The following is a 22,631-nucleotide window of genomic DNA, read 5'->3' on the forward strand; positions in this document are numbered from 1 at the left end:
AATAAAATAAAATAAAATAAAATAAAATAAAAATAAACCCTGATTTTAGGGATAAAAAGCTCTGGAATCTCCCAACACCAACTCCAGGCAGGCAGAGAAAATAAACTTGGGGTACCCTGGAGATTCCCACATTCCACCCCAAAATTCCCCCTGAAAGATTCCACAGGGAAATTCCCAAAGAAACCCCTCAGGGAATTGTGTGGGATGGGGCCACACAAAAAGCTCAGGAATTGCAGACACAGAGCTTGGCCTTTATTCCAGTTTATTATTTCCACACCTCCCCGCGCCATCCCGAGGGCCATTCCCGCTTTTCCAGAGGTTTTCCAGAGGTTTTTTTTCCCCCTCCTGGGGTCGGTGCTGCCTGAGGGACGGGGCTTTGGAAAAGGGTTGGGAATTCTTGGCACGAGCAGCTGGATTGGGATGGGACAGAGGATGGATCCATAAAAAAAACAAAAAACCCAACCAAAACTCAGTTTTGGAATGCCAGGAGAAAGGATGGATCCATAAAAAAAGTACCCTGGAATGGCAGATGGAGTTTGGATCCATAAAAAATCCCACTTGGGAGGTTGGATCCACCGGGAATGCCTGGGAAGGAACAAAACAAAGCCGAGTTTTGTTGTGGTTTTTTTTTCCTCCATAAAAAAAGCTCCTGAATCCGTTTATTGCACAAAGAAAGGGGAAAAAAAAAAATCAATCCCACCAAACCCAACCTCGGCCACGGGCAGCTGGAATTTCAGCCGAGGAATTCCACCTTCCCTGGGAATTCCAGGGAGAATTCCCAACTCCCCAGGTTCCTTGTGGAGCCAGCAAGGGGCGTTTCCTGCTCCAGATCAGCCCAATTCCACCCCAAAAATGCAGGAAGCAAACTGGGATTGCCAGGAATTTGGGAAAGACGAATCCCCCTCTTCCCCTATCCCCACTTTTTTTTTATTCTTTCCCATCCAATTCCAGTTCTGGAGTGAAATTGAGGAGAAGAAGGAAGGATTTTTTTCTTCTCTCCAACTTGGAAAAAAAAAAGCTGGAAAACCCTCATTATTTAAAATATTCCTGTGCATTCCCCAATTTAAAACTGCCACGACATTCCCATGAATTCCATGCCCCAGATCCTGCTTTAAAAGGAATTTTGGCACTTTCCCCTGGGAGGAAAAAAAAGATAAATTGGATAATTTGAAGGACTTTTTTGTGCTGCTCCAAAGCGGAACCTCTGAGGAACGGAGCGTGGAAACAAGGGAAGGTTTCTCCAGCCATTCCAAGGAATTTAAGGAAGCAAAGGAGAAGGGGGGAAGAAAAAAAAAATAAGAGGAGGAAAAGGTGGGATTAGGGATCAATAGCTTATCCAGGTGGGGTTTTCCAAATCCCCGTAGAAAAAACACGGAAGCTTTGCTCCTGTCCATGTAAACATTTCCAGCTCCTTGGAGCTTCCCAACACTTCCTCATCCTAAAGTTTTGTGCCTTTTCCTTCCTCTCCCAGCGCTCTGGAATCGCTGCCAATGGCTGAGGGAGGAGCGGGATCGTTATCCCGGAGTTTTGGGAAGGGATTTTTCCCATCCCATGGATCGCCCACGAGGCTTGGGATGGGATTGGTGAAGCCTCCAGCGAGTCCCAAGGGTTTGGATTTTCCATGCCTTGGCCGAGCAATTCCAATGGGATTTTCCATGCCTTGGCCACGCAATTCCAATGGGATTTTCCATGCCTTGGCCACACAATTCCAATGGGATACAGGGCTGGGATTGGGATGGAGCCATCACCCCCCTGAGCCCCCTCCGAGCTCCTCCCTGTCCCCCTCGGGGCTGGCTCGGAGCTCCACGGCCGAGGCAGGGCTGGAATTCCCAAATCCCGCCGCGATTCCCGAATTCCTGCCGCGCTTCCCGCTCAGGTGGAGTCGTCCAGGCCTTTGTTGGGATGCTGGGAGCCGGCCCGGCAGAGCCTGTCCATGATTCCCTGGAGCATGGGCTGCACGATTCCCAGGAGAGGCCGCTGGGAGGAGTCCCCCGCCCAGCAGGCTTCCATCAGCTGCCAGCATTCCTCGTCAAACACCGGGAGCCGCTCCGGCCGCACCCCTGGAAACACAGCGGGATCAGCGGGAACGCCAGGATCCTCCAGGGAGAGCCCGGCCCGCTGCTGACATCCAAGGGAGAAGAGCAGAGGGGTGGGAGCTCCTGGGAAAGGGGTGTGTTCCAGCCAGGGCGCTTCCAGAGGGTGGCCAAATCCAGGGAATTGGGGGTTTAAACTCATCCCATTCCATAGGCATGGACACCTCCCGTGATCCCAGCCTGCTCCAGGGATGGAGCAGCCATGGATTCTCTGGGAATTCCATCCCAGCCCCTCCAGGGAAGGATTTATTCCCAATATCTCAGCCAAAGCAGCAGAGGAATGGTTTGGGTTGGAAGGGATCATCCAATCCCATGGGTGGGGACACCTCCCACTATCCCAGGCTCCTCCAACCTGGCCCTGGATGCTCCCAGGGATGGAGAAGCCACAAATTCTCTGGGAATTCCATCCCAGCCCCTGCCCACCTTCACAGTCATGAATTGCTTCCCAAAAGAATCCTGAGGGATCTGGGAAGGGTTTGGAGAATCCTGAGGGAGCTGGGAAGGCTCAGCCTGGAGAAAAGGAGGCTCAGGGGAATTCCTGGCTCTGCACAAGTCCCTGCCAGGAGGGGACAGCCGGGGGGGATTTGGGATGTTATCCCAGGGAACAGGGACAGGAGGAGAGGGAACGGCCTCAGGCTGGGCCAGGGGAGGCTCAGCTCGGACAGCAGCAGGAATTTCCTCATGGAAAGGGCGGCCAGGCCTTGGAAGTGGCCAGGGAGGTTTGGAGTCCCCGTCCCTGGAGGTGGCAGCTGGAGGTGGCACTCAGGGCTCAGGGTGGGCATCGGGCACAGCTCGGACTCATTCCTGGAAATCTTCTCCAACTTTTCAGGGATTCTGGGATTTTTCCCTTTCACCTCCCCACCACCAGAATAAAACTGGATTTTCCCAGCAGCTGAGGGGTTTCAGAGCTGAGCCAAGCCCAGGTACCTCTCCTGACGTTGTTCCACAGGTGATCTTTGCTCGCACACCTCTCAAAGGCCTCGGGTAACTTCACGTGGCCCGAGCACAGGTACCAGAACAGGATCCCAAAGGCATAAACATCCACGGAATTGTCGTATTTCCCTGGGAAAAAAACCCACGTGGGATCAGCAGGGAAAAACCCTTGGGAGCTGGGCAGGCTGAGAGGTGATTCCAGGCTCGCATTTCCTCAGATTTAAACCTCAGTTTCATGGCAGGAAGGTAAAATTTGTGTGAAACCCAGGAAGGCAGCAGGAACTGGGATCAAGGTTAAGCTTTTCCAATTCCCAGGATTTATAAACTTAAGTTGTACCAGGAATTCACAAACTGAACTCAGGTGTATTTTAAACACCTGTAAAGCTCAGCTCCATCAGTGCCAAACATCCCAGAAATATCCCAGATATTCCCTAAATTCACTCAAATGGAGATGCTTCCATTTGATCCCAACCTCATCCAAGCAGGAGCAGCTCTGACAGACAAAAAGGATTTGGGTAAATTTAGTTAAATTTGGGATTTGAACTTCCAAGTGGTTCCAAAACTCAGGAAAAGCCCTCTGAGCAGCTGCCAGAATTCCCAGCAAATCCAAACTCACTCCAAGTTAGTAACAGCCTGGAAATTCCTTACAGGGAATCCTTCCTGCAGTATTTCCCTATGAAAACCAAGGATTTCCAGCTTCCTACTAATGACAATTTACCTTTCTAATTGCAAGGGTGTTAATTAATTCAGCAGAGCTGATCAACCCCATTACCCTCTGCCAAGAGCGGACTTAAAATACAGGAAAAATCCACAGCATGCATTGAAAACAGGGAATTTTCTGGTGCTGGAATGGCCTTGGGAGCAACTGAGGGATGAATTCCAAGGAATTGCCTTCAGAATTCCAGGCAGAGCTGTGGATTCAGGGGGAATCCTACCTGTGAAGAGCTCGGGAGCCATGTGGATGGGGGTGCCCACGATGCTGCCAGACATCATCGCCTCGGGTTTGCAGAAGCCCAAATCCGTGATTTTGGCCCGATTCTTTTTGTCCAGCTGGGGAAAAAGCCACAGGCGGGTGGGTGAGAAGCCCGTTTATCCCATAAAATACTGATTTTTGATATGGATTCCCACTGGGAGGGCTGGGCAGCTGGTTTTAAATCAGTTTCTCTGATTTCCTGGCTGCTCTTCCCCTGGGAGGCACCGCTTGTCTCCCACACCAGGGGCGTGGCTGGGATTTCAGGGAAGCAGGAACTGGAAATCCTACTCATGGATTAAATTGTCTACACTCCAAAGGAATCATTCCCTGCTCCCTTTGCCCCAGGCTTCCAGCCAGGAAAGGAGGCAGTGAAACCTCCCTGTGGCTGACACCAGCACAGCTTAAAATACTCTGTGTGGAGAAAGCTATTCCCTCATTTAAATCTTCTTTTTTTCCCCACTAAAAAAGGCTCTGGGATGAGGCAGAGACAGGGATTTTCCTTACCAGGACGTTTTTGAGTTTGATATCCCTGTGCACCAAGCCCTGGCTGTGCAAGTACCGGATCCCTTCCACCACATCCAAGGCAATCTGCAACCGTGGCTCCAACTCCAGCCCAGCCTGAGGGGAAAAACATGGATTTTATTCCTAAAAGTTGCTTTGGCCTGCTCTTCTTTACCAAAATGCTGAAAATCAAGGAATTCTACCTTTGTTTTATGGTTTAATGGGGATTGTTTTAAATTAGGGAGATTAAAACTCATCCCATGGGCAGGGCCGCTTCTCACTAAACCAGGTTTAGTCTGAGGGAAAAAACACAGATTTCATGCCTGAAAGTTACTTTGGCCTGCTCTTCTTTACCAAAATGTTGAAAATTGAGCAATTCAAGTTTTGTTTTATGGATTAATGTGGACAGTTTTAATTAGAGAATCAGTTTTGGGTTGGGAGGGTGATTAAAGCTCATCCCATGGGCAGGGCCACTTCCCACTAAACCAGGTTTAGTCTGAGGGAAAATACACAGATTTCATGCCTAAAAGTTACTTTGGCCTGCTCTTCTTTACCAAAATGTTGAAAATTAAGCAATTCCAGCTTTGTTTTATGGATCATTCGGGATTTTTTTTTAAATTAGGGTTTAAATTAGGGAGATTAAAGCTCATCCCATAGGCAGGGCCCACTTCCCACTCAAACCAGGTTGCTCCGAGCTCTCTCCCAGCACTTCCAGGGATAAAATAAATATGAAATAAATATTCAGCAGGAGGATTTGGTACCTTCAGCCCAGTGTAGAGGTCCCTGTGCAGCCTCTCCATGATCAGCAGCACAGCAATGCTGGAGCCTCCTCCGTAGCCGTAATCGATGACGGAGCCGTGCAGGTGCACCAGCCTCTCGTGGGACTGCAGGGACCTGCAGAGAAAATTTGGGGTGATTTTTGGCCCCTGAGTCCCTTTAGGGACCTGCAGAAGGTTTAGCACACAAAATTTTGGGTAATTTTTGGCCCATGAATCCCTTTAGGGACCTGCAGAATGTCCAGCAGAGAAAATTTGGGTAATTTTTGGCCCCTGAGTCCCTGCAGGGACCTGCAGAATGTCCAGCAGAGAAAATCTGGGTAATTTTTGGCCCTTAAGTCCCTTTAGGGATCTGCAAAACGTCCAGCACACAAAATTGGGATGATTTTTAGCCCTGTCCTCCAGCCCAGGCCAAGGGAAGAAGCCCCAGAGCTGCAGATTTAGCAAGAAACCCCAGCTCAGCTCAGAGCAGCACAATCCTCAGCTGTCTGAGCCAATTAAACTCAAAAAAAAAAAAAAAAAGAAAAAAAAAGCCTTTTTAAAGGTTAGAGTCACAAAAAAAACCCCTATTCTTCTCTCAGCTGGCTGTGCCTGCAGCTGTTTCCAGCAAAGCAGCTGCTCCCTGCACTGCACAGCCACCCCTGGCTTTTTTGGGATTCAGGCAGGAAAAAGGGTGGGAAAAGAGGATTCACCACCTGCAATCAGGGGAGGAGAATTGCTGGTTTTTAGGGTTCGTAAATTTGGATTTATTCTGAATTTGCACAGCACAGGCAGCAGAGAATCCAATTAAGGCAGGAAGGAGCATCCCTGCCCAGGCTAGGAATGGCTGAGCATTCCAGGAGCTCCAATCCCAGATTCCTGCAGCAAACCCGGATGTGGCACTCAGAGCTCTGTGACAAAGGGGGACATCAGCCACAGCCTGGGGGCTTGTCCAGCCTGAATAAAGCTGGGAAATCCATCAGATCCTCATGGAATTGGGGAAGCACTCGGGACACAGACCTCATGTAGTGGAATTCCAGCGCCAGGTCGTTCCAGTGCTTCTCATCCGGAGGGACGACGGATTTGAGGGCGCAGGGGAAGTGTCCCCCCCAGCTGTCACACAGGTACACCACCCCGTACTGGCCTCGGCCCAGCTCCCTGCCCAGCCTGGGCTTCCCTGCAAGGCACAAATCCCGGGAAATCAGCGCCCAGATCCGATGCTGGAAAATCCAACGGAAATCCAAACTCCTCTGGAGCCCTGGGGGAGGAGGGAGGAGATTCCCTGCTCACCGTGCAGCAGCACGTCCTGCAGGGATCTGCTCTCCAGGGACAGGCGGGCCAGGCGTGGAGCGTGCTCCTTCCTCACCTTCAGCCACAGGTCCTCGGTCCTCTCCAGGCGGCCCGAGTGGCCGTCCTCCAGCTGCGGGGAACAGCTCAGCTCCTGGGCACTTCTTCCATTCCAATTCCTCACTCCCAGCCCAAATCTGAGCTCCTGGGCACTTCTTCCATTCCAATTCCACATTCCTAACCCCAACCTGAGCTCCTGGGAACTTCCTCCATTCCAATTCCACACTGCCAGCCCAAATCCGAGCTCCTGGGCACTTCTTCCATTCCAATTCCACACTGCCAGCCCAAATCCGAGCTCCTGGGCACTTTTTCCACTCAAATTCCACATTCCCAACCCCAACCTGAGCTCCTGGGCAGGTTTTTTAGTTAAAATCCCGCATTCCCAACCCCAATCCAGAGCTCCTGAGATGTTCTTGCAGTTCAAATCCCACATTCCCAACCTCAACCCGAGTTCCTGTGCCCTTTTCTCCATCCCAATTCCACATTCCCAGCCCACATCTCAGCTCCTGGGCACTTTTTCAGTTAAAATCCCACATTCCCAACCCCACTCGGGCTCCTGTGCACTTTGCTCCATCCCAACCCCACGTTCCCAGCCCCAGTCAGGTTCCTGTGCCCTTTTCTCCGTTCCAGTCCCACATTCCCAACCCCAACCTGAGCACCTGGGCACTTTTTCAGTTAAAATTCCACATTCCCAACCCCAACCCGAGTTCCTGTGCACTTTTGTCTGTTCCCACCCCACATTCCCAGTCCCAGTTAAGTTCCTGTGCCCTTATCTCCGTTCCCACCCCACATTCCCAGTCCCAGTTGAGTTCCTGTGCCCTTTTCTCCATCCCAATCCCACATTCCCAACCCCAGCCTGGGTTCCTGTGCCCTTTTCTCCATTCCCAGCCTGGGTTCCTGTGCCCTTTTCTCCATCCCAATCCCACATTCCCAACCCCAGCCTGGGTTCCTGTGCCCTTTTCTCCATCCCAATTCCACATTCCCAACCCTAGCCCGGGTTCCTGTGCCCTTTTCTCCGTTCCCACCCCACATTCCCAACCCCAGCCCAGGTTCCTGTGCCCTTTTCTCCATTCCCAGCCCGGGTTCCTGTGCCCTTTTCTCCGTTCCCAGCCCACACTGCCATTCCCAGAGCCCCAGGTTTTCCCAGACCTGGCGCAGGGAGGAGGCGAAGGCCTCGTGGGAGCTGTTGAGGCGCGTTCGGAACTGGCTGCAGATGCTCTTGGCCAGTTTGGAGGCGCTGAGGCTCTCGATGGCGTCCTGGGCCACCTTCCTCTTCCACTCGCTGCTGATGGCCGGGGGGCTCACCCACGTCAGCCGCTGGATTATCTGGGAAAAGGCAGCGCAGCTCAGCAGGAGAATCGCCTTAATTAGCTCGTTAATTATTTAATTTGGTGGTTATTTATTCGCAGGGCGGGCTCTGGGAATCTGTGGATGCCAAGGATTGAGCTCGGGGCAGACTGGGATTGTCCATGGGATGGGATGAGCTTCGAGTCCTTCCCAAACCAATCCAGCCTGGAATTCTCCAGTATTTAATTGAGTCATATTAAATATTTGAATAAATATAATTAATGTGTAAATAATTAATAATTAATGTGTAAATAATATGTGATTAAATATAATATTTAATTATATTTATTAATTATTTTACTTAATGATATTAAATACTTGATTTAATGATATTTATTATTTTATTTAATTATATTAAATTATATTTATATTACTTTATATAATTTAAATAAATTAGAATTTATTAATTTATAGAATTTAAAGAATTTAAAGAATTTCTATCATTTATACAATTTATACAATTTATATCATTTATACAATAATTAATGATATTAACTATTATTCATTCATAATATTTATTAACTAATTAATTTGGTAATGTTTATTAAATATTTGTGTTTCTTAAATATTTAACTATATTTATTCAATATTTGATTTAATGATATTAAATAATTAATACTGTAATATTTATTAAATATTTTGTGTTTATTAAATATCTGCAAATTATTTATAAATATATATATATATATTTATATATATAAATATATTTTTTAAATATTTTATTTAATGATATTTATTATATCTTTAATAATGTTTATTAAATAATTTGATAATATTAAATATTGTATTTGTGTTTACTCAATCTTTAACTTAATATTTATTACATTTTAATATAATAATATTTACAAAATACTTTATTCAATAATATTTCTTTAGTATTTAATGGTATTTATTACCTTTTAATTTAATGATATTTATCTCATATTTTATTTAATAATATTCAAGCATTTAATTTAATAATATTTATTACATATTTAACTTAATGATATTTATAACATATTTAATTCAATGATAATTTAATAATATTTATTAACTGTTTAATTTAATTATATTTCTTAAACATTTATTTGAAAGCAAATACCTCTTGAAGGGGTTCTTTGTGTCCTGGAGGAGTAAAGAAATGATTCCTGGTTTTTTGGGAAATGAGGTTTATTTGGCTTCCTGAGGTTTGGTTTGCTGTGGGATTTTCATTTAGGACAATTCACTCTTCTCCCCTCAGATTTGCTCTGGTTTGGTTTCAATTTCTGGCTGTTAAAGCTTTCATTTCCAAAACATTTAATTTCCAAAACATTTAATTTCCAAACCATTTAATTTCCAAAACATTTAATTTCCAAACAATTTAATTTCAAAAAAAATTTAATTTTCAAACAATTTAATTTCCAAAAAGTATAATTTCCAAAAAATTTAATTTCCAAAAGATTTCATTTCCAAACAATTTCATTTCCAAATTACATATCCAAATTTCATTTCCAAAAAAAATTTCATTTTCAAACAATTTCAAAATTTAATTTATTTCAAATAATTTAATATTAATAATAATAATAATAATTTAATTTAATTCAAAATTAAAATTTAGCTGCTCTGAGCAGCTGGGACTTTATTCCTCCCTCGGATGGATGGGCAAGAACTCAACTTTTCTCAACAAATCCCAGTTCCCAGTGGGAACAAAGCACAGATTCCTCCTCCTTTCCAAGATCAGGGATCCGCTGGGAATTCCGTGCTGGCTAACGAAGGCTGAGGCACGGCAATTTAATTAATATAATTCATTTAATTAACATAATTACCCCAAGTGCTGCGCCCAACACCTGGAATTCCCACACCTCAGCCCAGGAAAAAGCTGCTTCCCTGGGAATTCCACCCATTTGGGAACACCTCTCCCTGATTTTTCCACTGAAAAATCCCCTCTGGATGAGAATCCCACAATCCCAGAGAGGTTTGGATCGGGAATTTTATCCCATTCCACCACCCCAAAGTCACTCCCATCTCCATCCAACCCGGCTTGGGGCACTTCCAGGCGTGGAAATCTCCAGGAATAAACTCCAGGAATAAAAATATAAGAGTGAATTCAGGGAGCAGCTGAGATGAATTTTTTTTCTCCCTCTGAAATTCCCTTTTCCGAGCTTTCCCACCTGTTTGATCTGTTCCCAGAGCATCCTGGTCACCGTCGAGCCCGAGTGGAACGTGACCTCCACGTGGTAGGCTGCGTTCAGGATCTGGAAAATCAGGGAAAAGAGGGGAAAAAATGGGAATTCTGACAGCTAGGAACTTGGCTACAGCCTGGGAAAATGGAAAAAAATTGGGATATCCCAATGATCACTGGGTAAATTGATTTATTGCGTTATTTTATGGGTGGTTTTAGGCTGTAATTTGATTATAATTGATTTATTGCCTTATTTTGTGGCTGTTTTTAGGCTGTAATTTGATTATAATTAATTTATTGCATTATTTTATGGGTGGTTTTAAGCTGTAGTTTGATTAAAATTAATACATTTTTATTTTATGGGTGGTTCTAGGCTGTAATTTTATTACAATTGATTTATTGCGTTATTTTGTGGCTGTTTCTAGGCTGTAATTTGATTATAATTGATTTATTGTGTTATTTTATGGGTGGTTTTAAGCTGTAATTTGATTATTTTATACAGATTTAAGAGATAATTTGATTAATTTGTACAGATTTAAGAGATTATTTACTTATTGTGTTATTTTATGGGTGCTTTTAGGCCATAATTTGATTATTTCATATAGATTTAGAAAATAATTGATTTCTTGTACTATCTCATAGGTGTTTTTAGGCCATAATTTGATTAAAATTGATTTATTGTGTTATTTCATGGCTAGTTTTGGGCCATAATTTGATTATTTCATATAGATTTAGGACATAATTGATTTCCTGTATTATCTTATTGTGTTTTTAGGCCATAATTTGATTAAAATCAAGTTTTTGTGTTACTTTATGGCTGGTTTTAGGCCATAATTTGACTATAATTGATTTCTTATGCTATTCCATAGCGGTTTTCAGTCCATAATTTGATTATTTCATACAAATTTTGGAAAATCTCTGTTCCACCACCCCAAACCCCCCTGATTTCCTTGCCTGGAGCACCCCAGACCTGTTTGAGATAGTTGCTGGTGATGTGCACGGAGCCATCCCTGGCTATAATTTGATTAAAATTGATTTCCTATATTATTTTATGGCTGTTTTCAGGCTGTAATTCCATTATTTGATACAAATTTTTGAAAATCTCTGTTCCACCACCCCAAACCCCCCTGATTTCCTTGCCTGGAGCACCCCAGACCTGTTTGAGATAGTTGCTGGTGATGTGCACGGAGCCATCCCTGGCCGTAAATTGATTAAAATTGATTTCCTATGTTATTCCATGCCTGTTTTTCATCTGTAATTCCATTATTTCACACAGATTTTCAACAATCTCTGCTTCACCACCCCAAACCCCCCTGATTTCCTTGCCTGGAGCACCCCAGACCTGTTTGAGATAGTTGCTGGTGATGTGCACGGAGCCATCCCTGGCTATAATTTGATTAAAATTGATTTCCTATATTATTTTATGGCTGTTTTCAGGCTGTAATTCCATTATTTGATACAAATTTTTGAAAAATCTCTGCTTCACCACCCCAAACCCCCCTGATTTCCTTGCCTGGAGCACCCCAGACCTGTTTGAGATAGTTGCTGGTGATGTGCACGGAGCCATCCCTGGCCGTAAATTGATTAAAATTGATTTCTTGTGTTATTCCATGACTGTTTTAGGCCATAATTTGATTATTTCACACAGATTTTTGACAGTTGCTCTTTCACCACCCCAAACCCCCCTGATTTCCTTGCCTGGAGCACCCCAGACCTGTTTGAGATAGTTGCTGGTGATGTGCACGGAGCCATCCCTGGCCGTAAATTGATTAAAATTGATTTCCTATGTTATTCCATGCCTGTTTTTCGTCTGTAATTCCATTATTTCACACAGATTTTCAACAATCTCTGCTTCACCACCCCAAACCCCCCTGATTTCCTTGCCTGGAGCGTCCCAGACCTGTTTGAGATAGTTGCTGGTGATGTGCACGGAGCCATCCCTGGCTATAATTTGATTAAAATTGATTTCCTATATTATTTTATGGCTGTTTTCAGGCTGTAATTCCATTATTTGATACAAATTTTTGAAAAATCTCTGCTTCACCACCCCAAACCCCCCTGATTTCCTTGCCTGGAGCGCCCCAGACCTGTTTGAGATAGTTGCTGGTGATGTGCATGGAGCCATCCCTGGCCGTAAATTGATTAAAATTGATTTCTTGTGTTATTCCATGACTGTTTAAGGCCATAATTTGATTATTTCACACAGATTTTTGACAGTTGCTCTTTCACCACCCCAAACCCCCCTGATTTCCTTGCCTGGAGCGTCCCAGACCTGTTTGAGATAGTTGCTGGTGATGTGCACGGAGCCATCCCTGGCTATAATTTGATTAAAATTGATTTCCTATATTATTTTATGGCTGTTTTCAGGCTGTAATTCCATTATTTGATACAAATTTTTGAAAAATCTCTGCTTCACCACCCCAAACCCCCCTGATTTCCTTGCCTGGAGCACCCCAGACCTGTTTGAGATAGTTGCTGGTGATGTGCACGGAGCCATCCCTGCTTTTCTCGGGCGCCCTGCTGGGATGCGCCGCGCCCTCCCAGGACTCCTCCAGGCTCCTGAGGCAGCGCTCCAGGGTCCCCACGAAGCTCTCCCGCAGATAATCCACCGAGCTGATGAGTTTGTTGGCCACGGCCTGGTTGAGGCGGGAGATGATCAGCTCCTGGATCTGCTGGATGCAGCGTTTGATGTCCCGGGAGCTGACGGGATCGCCGCTCTCGGGGATGATGATGTCTGCGCGGGAAAGGGAAACGCGGGTTTGGCACCGGTGGGAGAATGGGTGGTTGAGGTGGGTGAAATGGTCTGGATGGTGGGTTAAAAATAAGGGTTTTTTCATCTGTGAGCGTAGAAATGAGGTGGTTTTGTTTTATCCCAGATTATGGTAATTTTATTCAAGATTTATTAGTAATTTTATCCAAGATTATGATAATTTTAGCCAAGATTTATTAGTAATTTTATCCAAGATTATGATTGTTTTATCCAAGATTATGATAATTTTAGCCAAGATTTATTAATTATTTTATTCAAGATTTATTAATAATTTTATCCAAAAATATGATAATTTTATCCAAGATTTATTATTTTATCCAAGATTTATTAATATTTTTTCCAAGATTAGGATGATTATTTTATCCAAGATTGATGATTATTTTACCAAGATTATTATGATTATTTTATCCAAGATTTATTAATCATTTTATCCAAGATTTATTAATCATTTTATCCAAGATTTATTAATTACTTTATCCAAGATTATTATGATTATTTTATCCAAGATTATTATCATTTTATACAAGATTATGATGATTATTTTATCCAAGATTATTATCATTTTATACGAGATTATTTTCATTTTATACAAGATTATGATCATTTTATCCAACATTATCATTCTTTTATCCATGATTATGACCATTTTACCCACGATTATTCAACTAATTAATAACCAAGCCAAATATCCCTTCATCCAAGCCCAAAATTCCTTCATCCAAGCCCAAAATCCCTCCATCCAATCCCAAAATCCCTTCATCCAATCCCAAAATCCCTCCATCCAATCCCAAAATCCCTTCATCCAAGCCCAAAATCCCTTCATCCAAGCCCAAAATCCCTCCATCCAAGCCCAAAATCCCTCCATCCAAGCCCAAAATCCCTCCATCCAAGCCCAAAATCCCTCCATCCAAGCCCAAAATCCCTCCATCCAAGCTCAAAATCCCTCCATCCAAACCCAAAATCCCTTCATCCAATCCCAAAATCCCTTCATCCAATCCCAAAATCCCTTCATCCAATCCCAATATCCCTTCATCCCCCACCAAAACATTTCCAACCTCCCACCACCACCTCCCGCATCCACCCCAAAACCCACCCCAGGCACAGGACCCACCTCGGAATTCCATGCTGGCAGCGTCCTCCAGCAGCTCCTCCTTCATACTCGCCAAGGTCTCCACGATCATCTCCTTCATCTCCTCCTGCTTGCGGTTGGCGATGCCCATCAGCGACTCGTAGAGCTCGTTCTCCTTCCTGCGCGTGTACTCCAGCCGCTTGGGCGTGATCTGCAGGTCCCGCGCCATGTCGAAGGCCTGGTTGATGAAGATGTTGAGGCAGCGCCCGTGAACCTCGCTCAGCCTGGTGGCCAACCCCACCAGGTGTTGCTGCAGCACCTGCCTGGCGAAGGCGCTCAGCAGCCGCAGCTTCTCCGGCTGCTCCGCCAGCACCGAGGAGCCGGGAGCGCCGCAGGAGCCGGAGGGGTGCAGGTATCCCAGATCCAGCAGCTGGCGGTGGAGCGGGGATTTCTCCTTGGTGGGTTTTTTGGGAGAGCTCGGCTCGCTGCCGGGCTCGGGGATTCGGAGGAAGAAGATGGGGAGGGAGAATTTTTCCTTGATTTCCAGAAGTTCTGCCTGGTCCGATGGGGACAGCTGGGGCTCGCCGATGGCGAAGGTGACAACGGGCAGCACCTGGTTGACAAACTCGGCCAGGGTGGCCTCAGCTGACTGGAAGCCACGGCACGGAGCCACCACGATGTCCACTTCCTGGGAAAAACAAAAAAAGGAGAAGGTTTGGAGAGGATTTTCTGTGGGATTCGTTCACACAGCAAAAAAACCCAGAATTCTTCAAAGCAAATCTGGAGTCTCACCTGCAAGGCTGAGCTCAAACTCCAAATTCCTTATTTTGGATCAAATCCTTGGAGTTTTAGCCCAGATTAGGACAAGGCTGATCCCTTAACTCCAAATTCCTTATTTTGGACCAAATTCTTGGAGTTTTAGGACAAAACTTAGGAGAAGTGTCCCAGGAAAGAGCCAGATTGGGAATTTATTGATCAGGGCTGTGGAAGGCTCCCCACAGACCAGAGCAGGGACAAGTGGGGAATTGGGAATTTATTGATCAGGGCTGGAAATGTCACATCCCAACTTCCCTATGGACCAGGGCAGGGACAATTTGGGAATTTGGAATTTATTGATCAGGGCTGTGGCAGTGCCACCCCAAGCTGCCCACAGACCAGGGCAGGGACAATGAGAATTGGGAATTTATTGATCAGGGCTGTGGCAGTGCCACCCCAAGTTCCCCAGGGACCAGGGCAGGGCCAGTGGCAGTGCCACCCTCACCTTGAGCAGCGCGTGGGGCAGCACCACCTCCAGCTCCGCCACCCTCTGCGCGGGATCCTCGGCGTCGCCGGGCACCTGCAGGTCCTGCTCGGGGATGGTGTCCCAGTGCCCGCTGTGCCCCGCCAGCGCCTGCACCAGCTCGTACTGCCCGGGCAGCGCCAGGCTGAGCCGCGTCCGCACCCCGTGAGTGAAGCGAACGCGGCGGCGCCGGCAGCGCTCCTCCGTGCCAGCCCTGGGGCTGGGCAGCAGCTCCTCCGTGCCAGGGGTGGGCAGCAGCTCCTCCGTGCCAGCCCTGGGGCTGGGCAGCAGCTCCTCCGTGCCAGGGGAGGGCAGCAGCTCCTCTGTGCCAGCCCTGGGGCTGGGCAGCAGCTCCTCCGTGCCAGCCCTGGGGCTGGGCAGCAGCTCCTCCGTGCCAGGGGTGGGCAGCAGCTCCTCGGTGTCAGCCCCGGGGCTGGGCAGCAGCTCATGAGTGTCAGGGGTGGGCAGCAGCCCCTCGGTGCCAGCCCCATGGACAGCACCAGCGATGGGCAACAGTCCCTCGGCATCAGGGGTGGGCAGCAGCCCCTCGGTGTCCGGGGTGGGCAGCAGCCCCTCGGTGCCAGCCCCAGGGACAGGCAGCAGCCCCTCGGTGTCCGGGGTGGGCAGCAGCCCCTCGGTGTCCGGGGTGGGCAGCAGCCCCTCGGTGTCCGGGGTGGGCAGCAGCCCCTCGGTGTCAGGGACGGGCAGCAGCCCCTCGGTGCCAGCCCCAGGGACGGGCAGCAGCTCCTGGCCCAGCAGCAGGTTCAGCAGGCGGCACTTGGCGCGGCAGCTCTGGCCCAGGATCAGCAGGCACGGCCGCCAGCTCACCGAGCGCTGCAGCTGCTCCTCCTCGTGCGGCGGGAACGAGACGGGGCCGTGGCCTGCAACGGGGACAGCAGTTAGGGCTTCATCCCTGAGGGGAAAAATTGGATATTGCAGCCCTACAAATGTCCCTCAGAGCCCACAGGCTTCCCTCAGACCAAACAAACTTCCCTCAGAGCCCACAGACGCCCCTTAGACTCCACAGACTTCCCTCAGAGCCCACAGACTTCCTTCAGAGCCCATAAATGTCCCTCAGAGCTCATAAATATTCCTCAGAGCTCATAAATGTCCCTCAGACCCCACAGATATCCCTCAGACCCCATAGATGTCCCTCAGACCCTACAGACGCCCCTCAGACCCCACAAACACCCTTCAGACCCCACAGACTCCCCTCAGATGTCCCTCAGACCCCACAGATGTCCCTCAGATGTCCCTCAGACCCCACAGCTGTCCCTTAGAGCCCATAAATGTCCCTCAAACCCTAGAGATGTCCCTCAAACCCCAGAGATGCACCTCAGACCCCACAGACTCCCCTCAGATGTCCCTCAGACCCCACAGATGTTCCTCAGACCCCACAGACACCCCTCAGACCCCACAGATGTTCCTCAGATGTCCCTCAGACCCCACAGATGTCCCTCAGATGTCCCTCAGACCCCACAGACACCCCTCAGACCCCACAGATGTCCCTCAGATGTCCCTCAGACCCCACAGATGTTCCTCAGACCCCACAGACACCCCTCAGACCCCACAGATGTCCCTCAGATGTCCCTCAGACCCCACAGATGTCCCTCCCTTGCTGCTCCAGCAACAAACAAACACGTTCCCCAAGCTGGCACCGTTTGCCAGGGGTGGCTTTGGAGGGGAGAAAAGGGAATTACTCAATATCTGCATCTCCTCCAGAGCTCGCTGTCATCACCCTCCTTACTCATCCTCCCTCTGCGGCATCACGGGTGAAGAATTCCACGGATGGAATTCAGTGGGATGGAACAAACCCCCTGCCCTCACCTGGCCGCGCTAATTCAGGCTCAGGGCTGAGTTTAGCTCCCGTTTTGTTTGAAACAAGTCCTAAATCCAGCTTTGGAAAGATCTAAATTCAGTGTTTCCCTCGTGGCGCAGCGGTAGAACGACTCTGACAGCCCCAAAAATCACGGACACAAACAAATCCCTCATCTGCTGCGCTTTGGGAATACAAAAATTCCAGGGAACACGGCCCAGGAATGAAGTTAAATGGGAAATGGAGCCGCCAGTCCCTAAAAATGCCCAATTTGAGAGTTCCAAAGCACCAGGATTGCTCTGACACTGGAAGGAACAGCAGGAATTTTACAGGGAAGGTGCTGTTAAAATTCTTTTTTTCATGAGTCATGTTCTGGCAGCCGAAATTGTCGGGAAAACAAGATCCTCCCCTCCACCAGGATCCTCCTCACTCTCCAAACCTGATTAAAGAGATCCTACAGCACATCCTGCTCCTCACTCCGACAGCTTCATCACTCCACTTTAATTAAAATCAGCCAAATTTGGAGCACTTGGCCTAGTCTTAAACTGGTTTAAAGCTTCTTTAAAGCCCTGCCCAAGGTTTGACTTCCTCTCAAATCTTCCGGCTGGAAATAGGATTTTGGAGTTTTTCCACCCCAAAACTGAGGAAAAACTCTCTTTGTGGCTCAGCACTGAACCTCTGTCCCACAGAACCCCAATTCTGAGCCCCAAACCCCGAGTCTGGGAACGGTTTAAGGGAGGAATCTCTCCTTGGAATGTGATTTTTTTGGAACTGTTTTCCAAAACAGCCTTTCAAGAGCCGCATCAAGTGACCAAAGAGCTGGAAGCTGACCAGGAGCTCACAAAAGATAAGGATCTGGAAAAATCCCACAAATGGCACATTTGAGCTATTGGATGAAGGATGGCTTTGATCTGGGAACATTCCTTGGAGTTTCTCCTGGGATTCAGGCTCCGGAGCATGAAAAAAGCAATTCAGGGAGGGCTGCACAGGCAGAGCCTTTTCTCTGCTGAGGCTTCTGAAGGGAAAAGAGGCAGCAGAGTTCCCTCTCCTCGTTCCAGGCAGGAATTTGTGGATCCTTAAGTCAAGCAAAAATATCCCTGAAAAACTGCTGAGATTCAACAGCTCAATGGGAATTATTTTGCAGTGGGAAGGATTTTTTTTTTTTATATGGATGGAGAAGCAGAATCCTGGGATGGTTTGGGCTGGACCTTAAAGCTCATCTTGTTCCTCAGGGACACCTTCACTATCCCAGGGTGTTCATGCCTGGCTTTGGACACTCCCAGGATTCCCTGGGAATTCCACCAAGGTGTCCCCACCCTCGCAGAGAGGAATTCCTCCCTATATCCCATCAAAACCTTCCCTTCTTCAACTCGAGGCCATTCCCTTTATCCATGTGAAAATTCCCTTTCCAGCCTTCTTGGAGCTCCTTTGGCTACTGGGAAACTGCCCCAAAATCCTCCCAAATCCATCTTTTCTCCAGGATTTCTGGTTAAAACACCTTTCCTTTCCCAAGGTCTTCCCAAATCCATCTTTTCTCCAGGATTTGTGGTTAAAACACCTTTCCCAAGGTCTTCCCTTTCCCAAGGTCTTCCCAAATCCATCTTTTCTCCAGGATTTCTGGTTAAAACACCTCCCCCGTGATTCCACACCCCGTGACCAGCACGGACGCGGATCCAGGGTGGGAGGGACTCGACAAAAAGTGGGATCAGGAATTCCCAAAGGGACTCAGCGACATTCCCGTGCCCACAGGAGCAGTGCCAGGGGCTGGAGCCGGAGCTCCATCCCAAATCCATCCCGGATCCATCCCGGATCCATCCCGGATCCATCCCAAATCCATCCCGGATCCATCCCGGATCCATCCCACGTGAGGAACGCTTCAAGCCCCGGGGCGCGCGCATCCCATGAATTCCCCGGGATGAAAGGAAGCCTGTCCAGGGAACAAGGGCGGCTCTCACCAGGATTCCTCTCCAAATCCTCGGCAGGACAAGCTCAGCTGGGATTTATGGAATCTCTAAAGCTCCCAAGCATTGGCTCATCCCTTTTCCTACACTTTGATGGCCTCGCCCGTCGTTATCCCGTTTTCCAGGCTGTGTTTTTGAGGGTTTTCCAAGGATTCCAGCCATTCCCGGGCTGCTGGCTGTGCATTCCAACAGGCTTTGACCGCCACAAGATTTAATCTCAACACATTTGTGTCAACTGAGGCGTCCAAAAGCTGCTTGGAGCAACCTGGAATGTGAGCCTGGATGGGATTCAAGGTCCTTTCCAACCCAAAGCAGCCTGGAATTCTGAATAAACCCACTTTTAGTTCCATAGCAGCACAGAGGTGTTGATTCCAAGAGGAAAAAAAAAAACAAATTAATCCAAATTTCTGCTGCTCCAGGGTTAATTCCATGAGAAGAAAAAAAAAAAATCCAATTAATTCTGATTTCAGCAGCTCCAAAGGCTGCAGAGCCAAATTCCATCCTCTGGAGCTCCTTGGGAAATCCTCCTTTCATCAGCCTGAGGAGTTATTACACAAATTCCACCTCTCCATTGCTCTTAAATCCAAGTTTTTACCCCTGAAAGGAGCGCTGATCTTTAGGGGAACAGACTTGAAGAGGATAAACCCCTCAATCAGCACAAAAACACCTCCAAACCCTCTGGATAACTCCCTTAAAAAAATCCATTTATTGCAGGAAGCTGAGCCCCAGCACACACCATCAAGGGTAGCTTTGATTGCTGCCCAAAACTCTGGGGATTTTCCCAAAAATTCCTAAAATAAATCAAAAGAAACCTCCAAAGCCTCAGGTTTTAATTGTCCCAATTCTTACAGGCACAGCACAAAGAAAACAACCCCGAGGAGCAGCAAATAATTTGATTTTTCTTTTACATTTTTACCTATTTCATGCTGCAAGTCCCTAACTCGGGATTTGTTTTTACAGCTCCCCAAGAAGCCAAAAACATCAGGATTGGAGGAAAACATTCCCAAAAGGCAATTCCTGGAACACCATCCCAGGATTCTATCTGTTCATCCAAAGAAATAATCCATAAATAATATAAATAATAATATAAATAATAATAATGGTAATAATAATGGTAATAATGGTAATAATGGTGGTAATAATAATAATAATAATAATAATAATAATAATAATAATAATATAAAATATATAATCTTTCAGTAACTCCAGTGCATCTCAGTGATTTTTGGGGGGGATTTTTTTGGCTGGAATAAAATGATCCATAAATTCCCAGCCTGCCTGGGATGAGGAGAAGGAGCAAAATCAAAACCTCCCCATCTCTTTGGCTTCCAGCACATCCAGGTTTCTTTTCCAGGTTTATTTTCCCATGGGAATTGTGTCCTGTCCACTCCTCTCCACATCCCAGTTCCCTCTGTGCTGCACAAAACTGACCCTGCACAAGTCCTTGGAGAAAATTCCTCTACTCTGGTTCCACCTGAAGGGCAGATTTGGGGGAAAAGTCAAGGAAAACTGCACTGCTGAAACTTCCTGAAACCTAAAAACCTCCCCAGGGGAAAAAGGACGATTTCCACCTTCCTGCTTTGATCCCAGCCACATCCAGCCTGGCTCTGGGGACTTCCAAAAATGGGGCAGCCACAAATCCTCTGGGAATTCCATCCCAGCCCCTCCCCACCCTCCCAGGGAAGGAATTATTCCCAATATCCCACCCAAAGCAGCAGAGGGAATCCTGGAATGGTTTGGGTTGGAAGGGATCATCCAATCCCATGGGTGTGGACACCTCCCACTATCCCAGGCTGCATTTTATCCAACTTTTCCATTTTATCCACTATCCAACCTGGCCTGGCACACTCCCAGGGATGGGGCAGCCACAGCTCCTCCGGGAATTCCATCCCAGCCTCACAGAGAAGGATTTATTCCCCAAATCCCGTCTATCCCTGTTCTCGGGCAATGGGAAGCCATCCATCCCTTGGAAATATTCCGTCTTTTCTCGCCAGCTCCTTCAGATCACCCCAAATCCTTCTCTTCCCCAGGCAGAACAATCCCAAATTCCAAACACCACAGACTCACCTGTCCTGGCTCTGCCCCTTCCCAAAATCCCATTCCCCACCCCGCCCACTGAGAGGGGCAGCAACCACATCCCAAAATCCCAATGTGCTCCCAAAAACCTTTCCACAAGGGGAGAATGAACCCCAAACCAGCCCAAAACCAATTTAATTCTTTTTAATAGACAGACAGAAAAACCCAACGCTTCAACCGTGAAACCAGGACTTGGAGTGCAAGACAAGAACCCTGGACAAGAGATGACTCAGGAGCCATTTGGAGATGAATGAAGATCTTTAGGGACGTTTCACGTTAGTCAACAGCAGCAGATGCTCAGAGAGCCCCTGAGCGAGGCTGTTATTCCCACAGAACCCCGGGATAACCCGGGAATGCAATCCCCTCATCCCACCCTGTCCACTCTGTTCCGAATCCCCCTCCCTGTGGGGCTGGAGCCGCAGGTCAGGGAGAGGAGGAGAGGATCCCCATCAGCAAATCCCACAGGGATCATGGATCCAGCGGGAGCCGCAGGTCAGGCAGAGGGGGAGAGGATCCCCATCAGTAAATCCCACAGGGATCATGGATCCAGCTGCTGACACCCCAACAATCCCACCCTGTGCTGCCCAAACACTCCCGCAGATCAGCGCTCAATTCCCCGGGGAGCCTGCTCAGCGCCCCAAAACCCCCCCGGAGAAGAATCTTTTCCTCGCACGCCTCCTAAATCCCCCCTAAATCACGCCCTGCCCTCCTCCCTTCACCCCACAGAGCCCCTCACACCCTCCAGGCACCCCCATGCCAGGAACCCCCATTACAGCCCCCCCAAGTTGGACGCTTCACTCCTCACCGCAAGGCTCCCAAGCCCCCCAGAGACCCCTCACCCCCACAGATTTCCCCTTTTACCCCCACAGACCCCTCACCCTCACACCTCCCGCCCCAGCGCGGCCTCCCCGGGCCCGCCCGCCCCGGCCTCTCTCACCGCCGTCCCCGGGACCCCCATCCCCGGCGGAGGGGGGGCCGTCACCGGCAGGCGCCGAGGCGAAGGGGTGTCCCTGGGAGAACTTGACATCGCGGAAGAACCTCTTGGTCTCTCGCAGGTTGTGCTGCAGCCGCGCCAGGTGCCGGTTGTAGTGGCAGAAAGAGCGGCAGAGCTCCCGCACGGCCCCGCCGGGACCCCGCCATGACGGGGCCCCCTCGGCCTCCATGTCCTCCGGGTCCGCCCCGCTATCCCCTCCCCACAGCGGGCCGCACTCGGGCCCTGCCAGGCTGCCGCCGCTCAGGGAGGAACCTCCCCGAGGATTTCCTCGCCTCCCGACCCCCCCACCCCCCGCCCCTCCCGCCTCCCCGACCCCCGCGGCCGCCGCCTTCTCCCGAGGGGAAGCGCCTCCACCAGCCGCGCTGCGTGTGCGCGGAACGTTTGTCGGCGCGCCGCAGGGCAAACGGGGGAGGAGGCCGGGCGCACCCCGCGCGCGAGGCACTCCGGGAGATGTAGTTTATTTACGTTTAACTGTAGTTCATTATCCCGGCCCGCGGGGGGACGCCGGGAGTTGTAGTCTGTTGTGCCACAAAGCCTCATGGAAATTGTAGTCTCTGGAAGAGCGGCCGCCGACCTC

General features: G+C 48.4%; 1 protein-coding gene across 1 annotated transcript; it reads right to left on the reverse strand.

The window, feature by feature from the left end:
- Positions 1-245: 245 nt before the first annotated feature.
- Positions 246-22,309, reverse strand: DSTYK (dual serine/threonine and tyrosine protein kinase). The gene is made up of 13 exons (XM_086861577.1): positions 21,998-22,309; positions 15,190-16,088; positions 13,971-14,616; positions 12,549-12,823; positions 10,079-10,162; positions 7,752-7,928; positions 6,546-6,675; positions 6,276-6,432; positions 5,262-5,394; positions 4,504-4,617; positions 3,962-4,076; positions 3,021-3,155; positions 246-2,060 (listed from the first exon to the last, which is right to left on the reverse strand). Exons 1-13 carry the CDS (start codon positions 22,221-22,223, stop codon positions 1,873-1,875), a joined length of 3,279 nt encoding a protein of 1,092 aa, XP_086717703.1. The 5' UTR covers positions 22,224-22,309; the 3' UTR covers positions 246-1,872.
- Between the last annotated feature and the right edge of the window lie 322 nt (positions 22,310-22,631).

This window comes from Cyanistes caeruleus, chromosome 24 (assembly GCF_971803275.1).
Source record: "Cyanistes caeruleus chromosome 24, bCyaCae1.hap1.1, whole genome shotgun sequence".
NCBI classification, from domain to species: Eukaryota; Metazoa; Chordata; class Aves; order Passeriformes; family Paridae; genus Cyanistes; species Cyanistes caeruleus.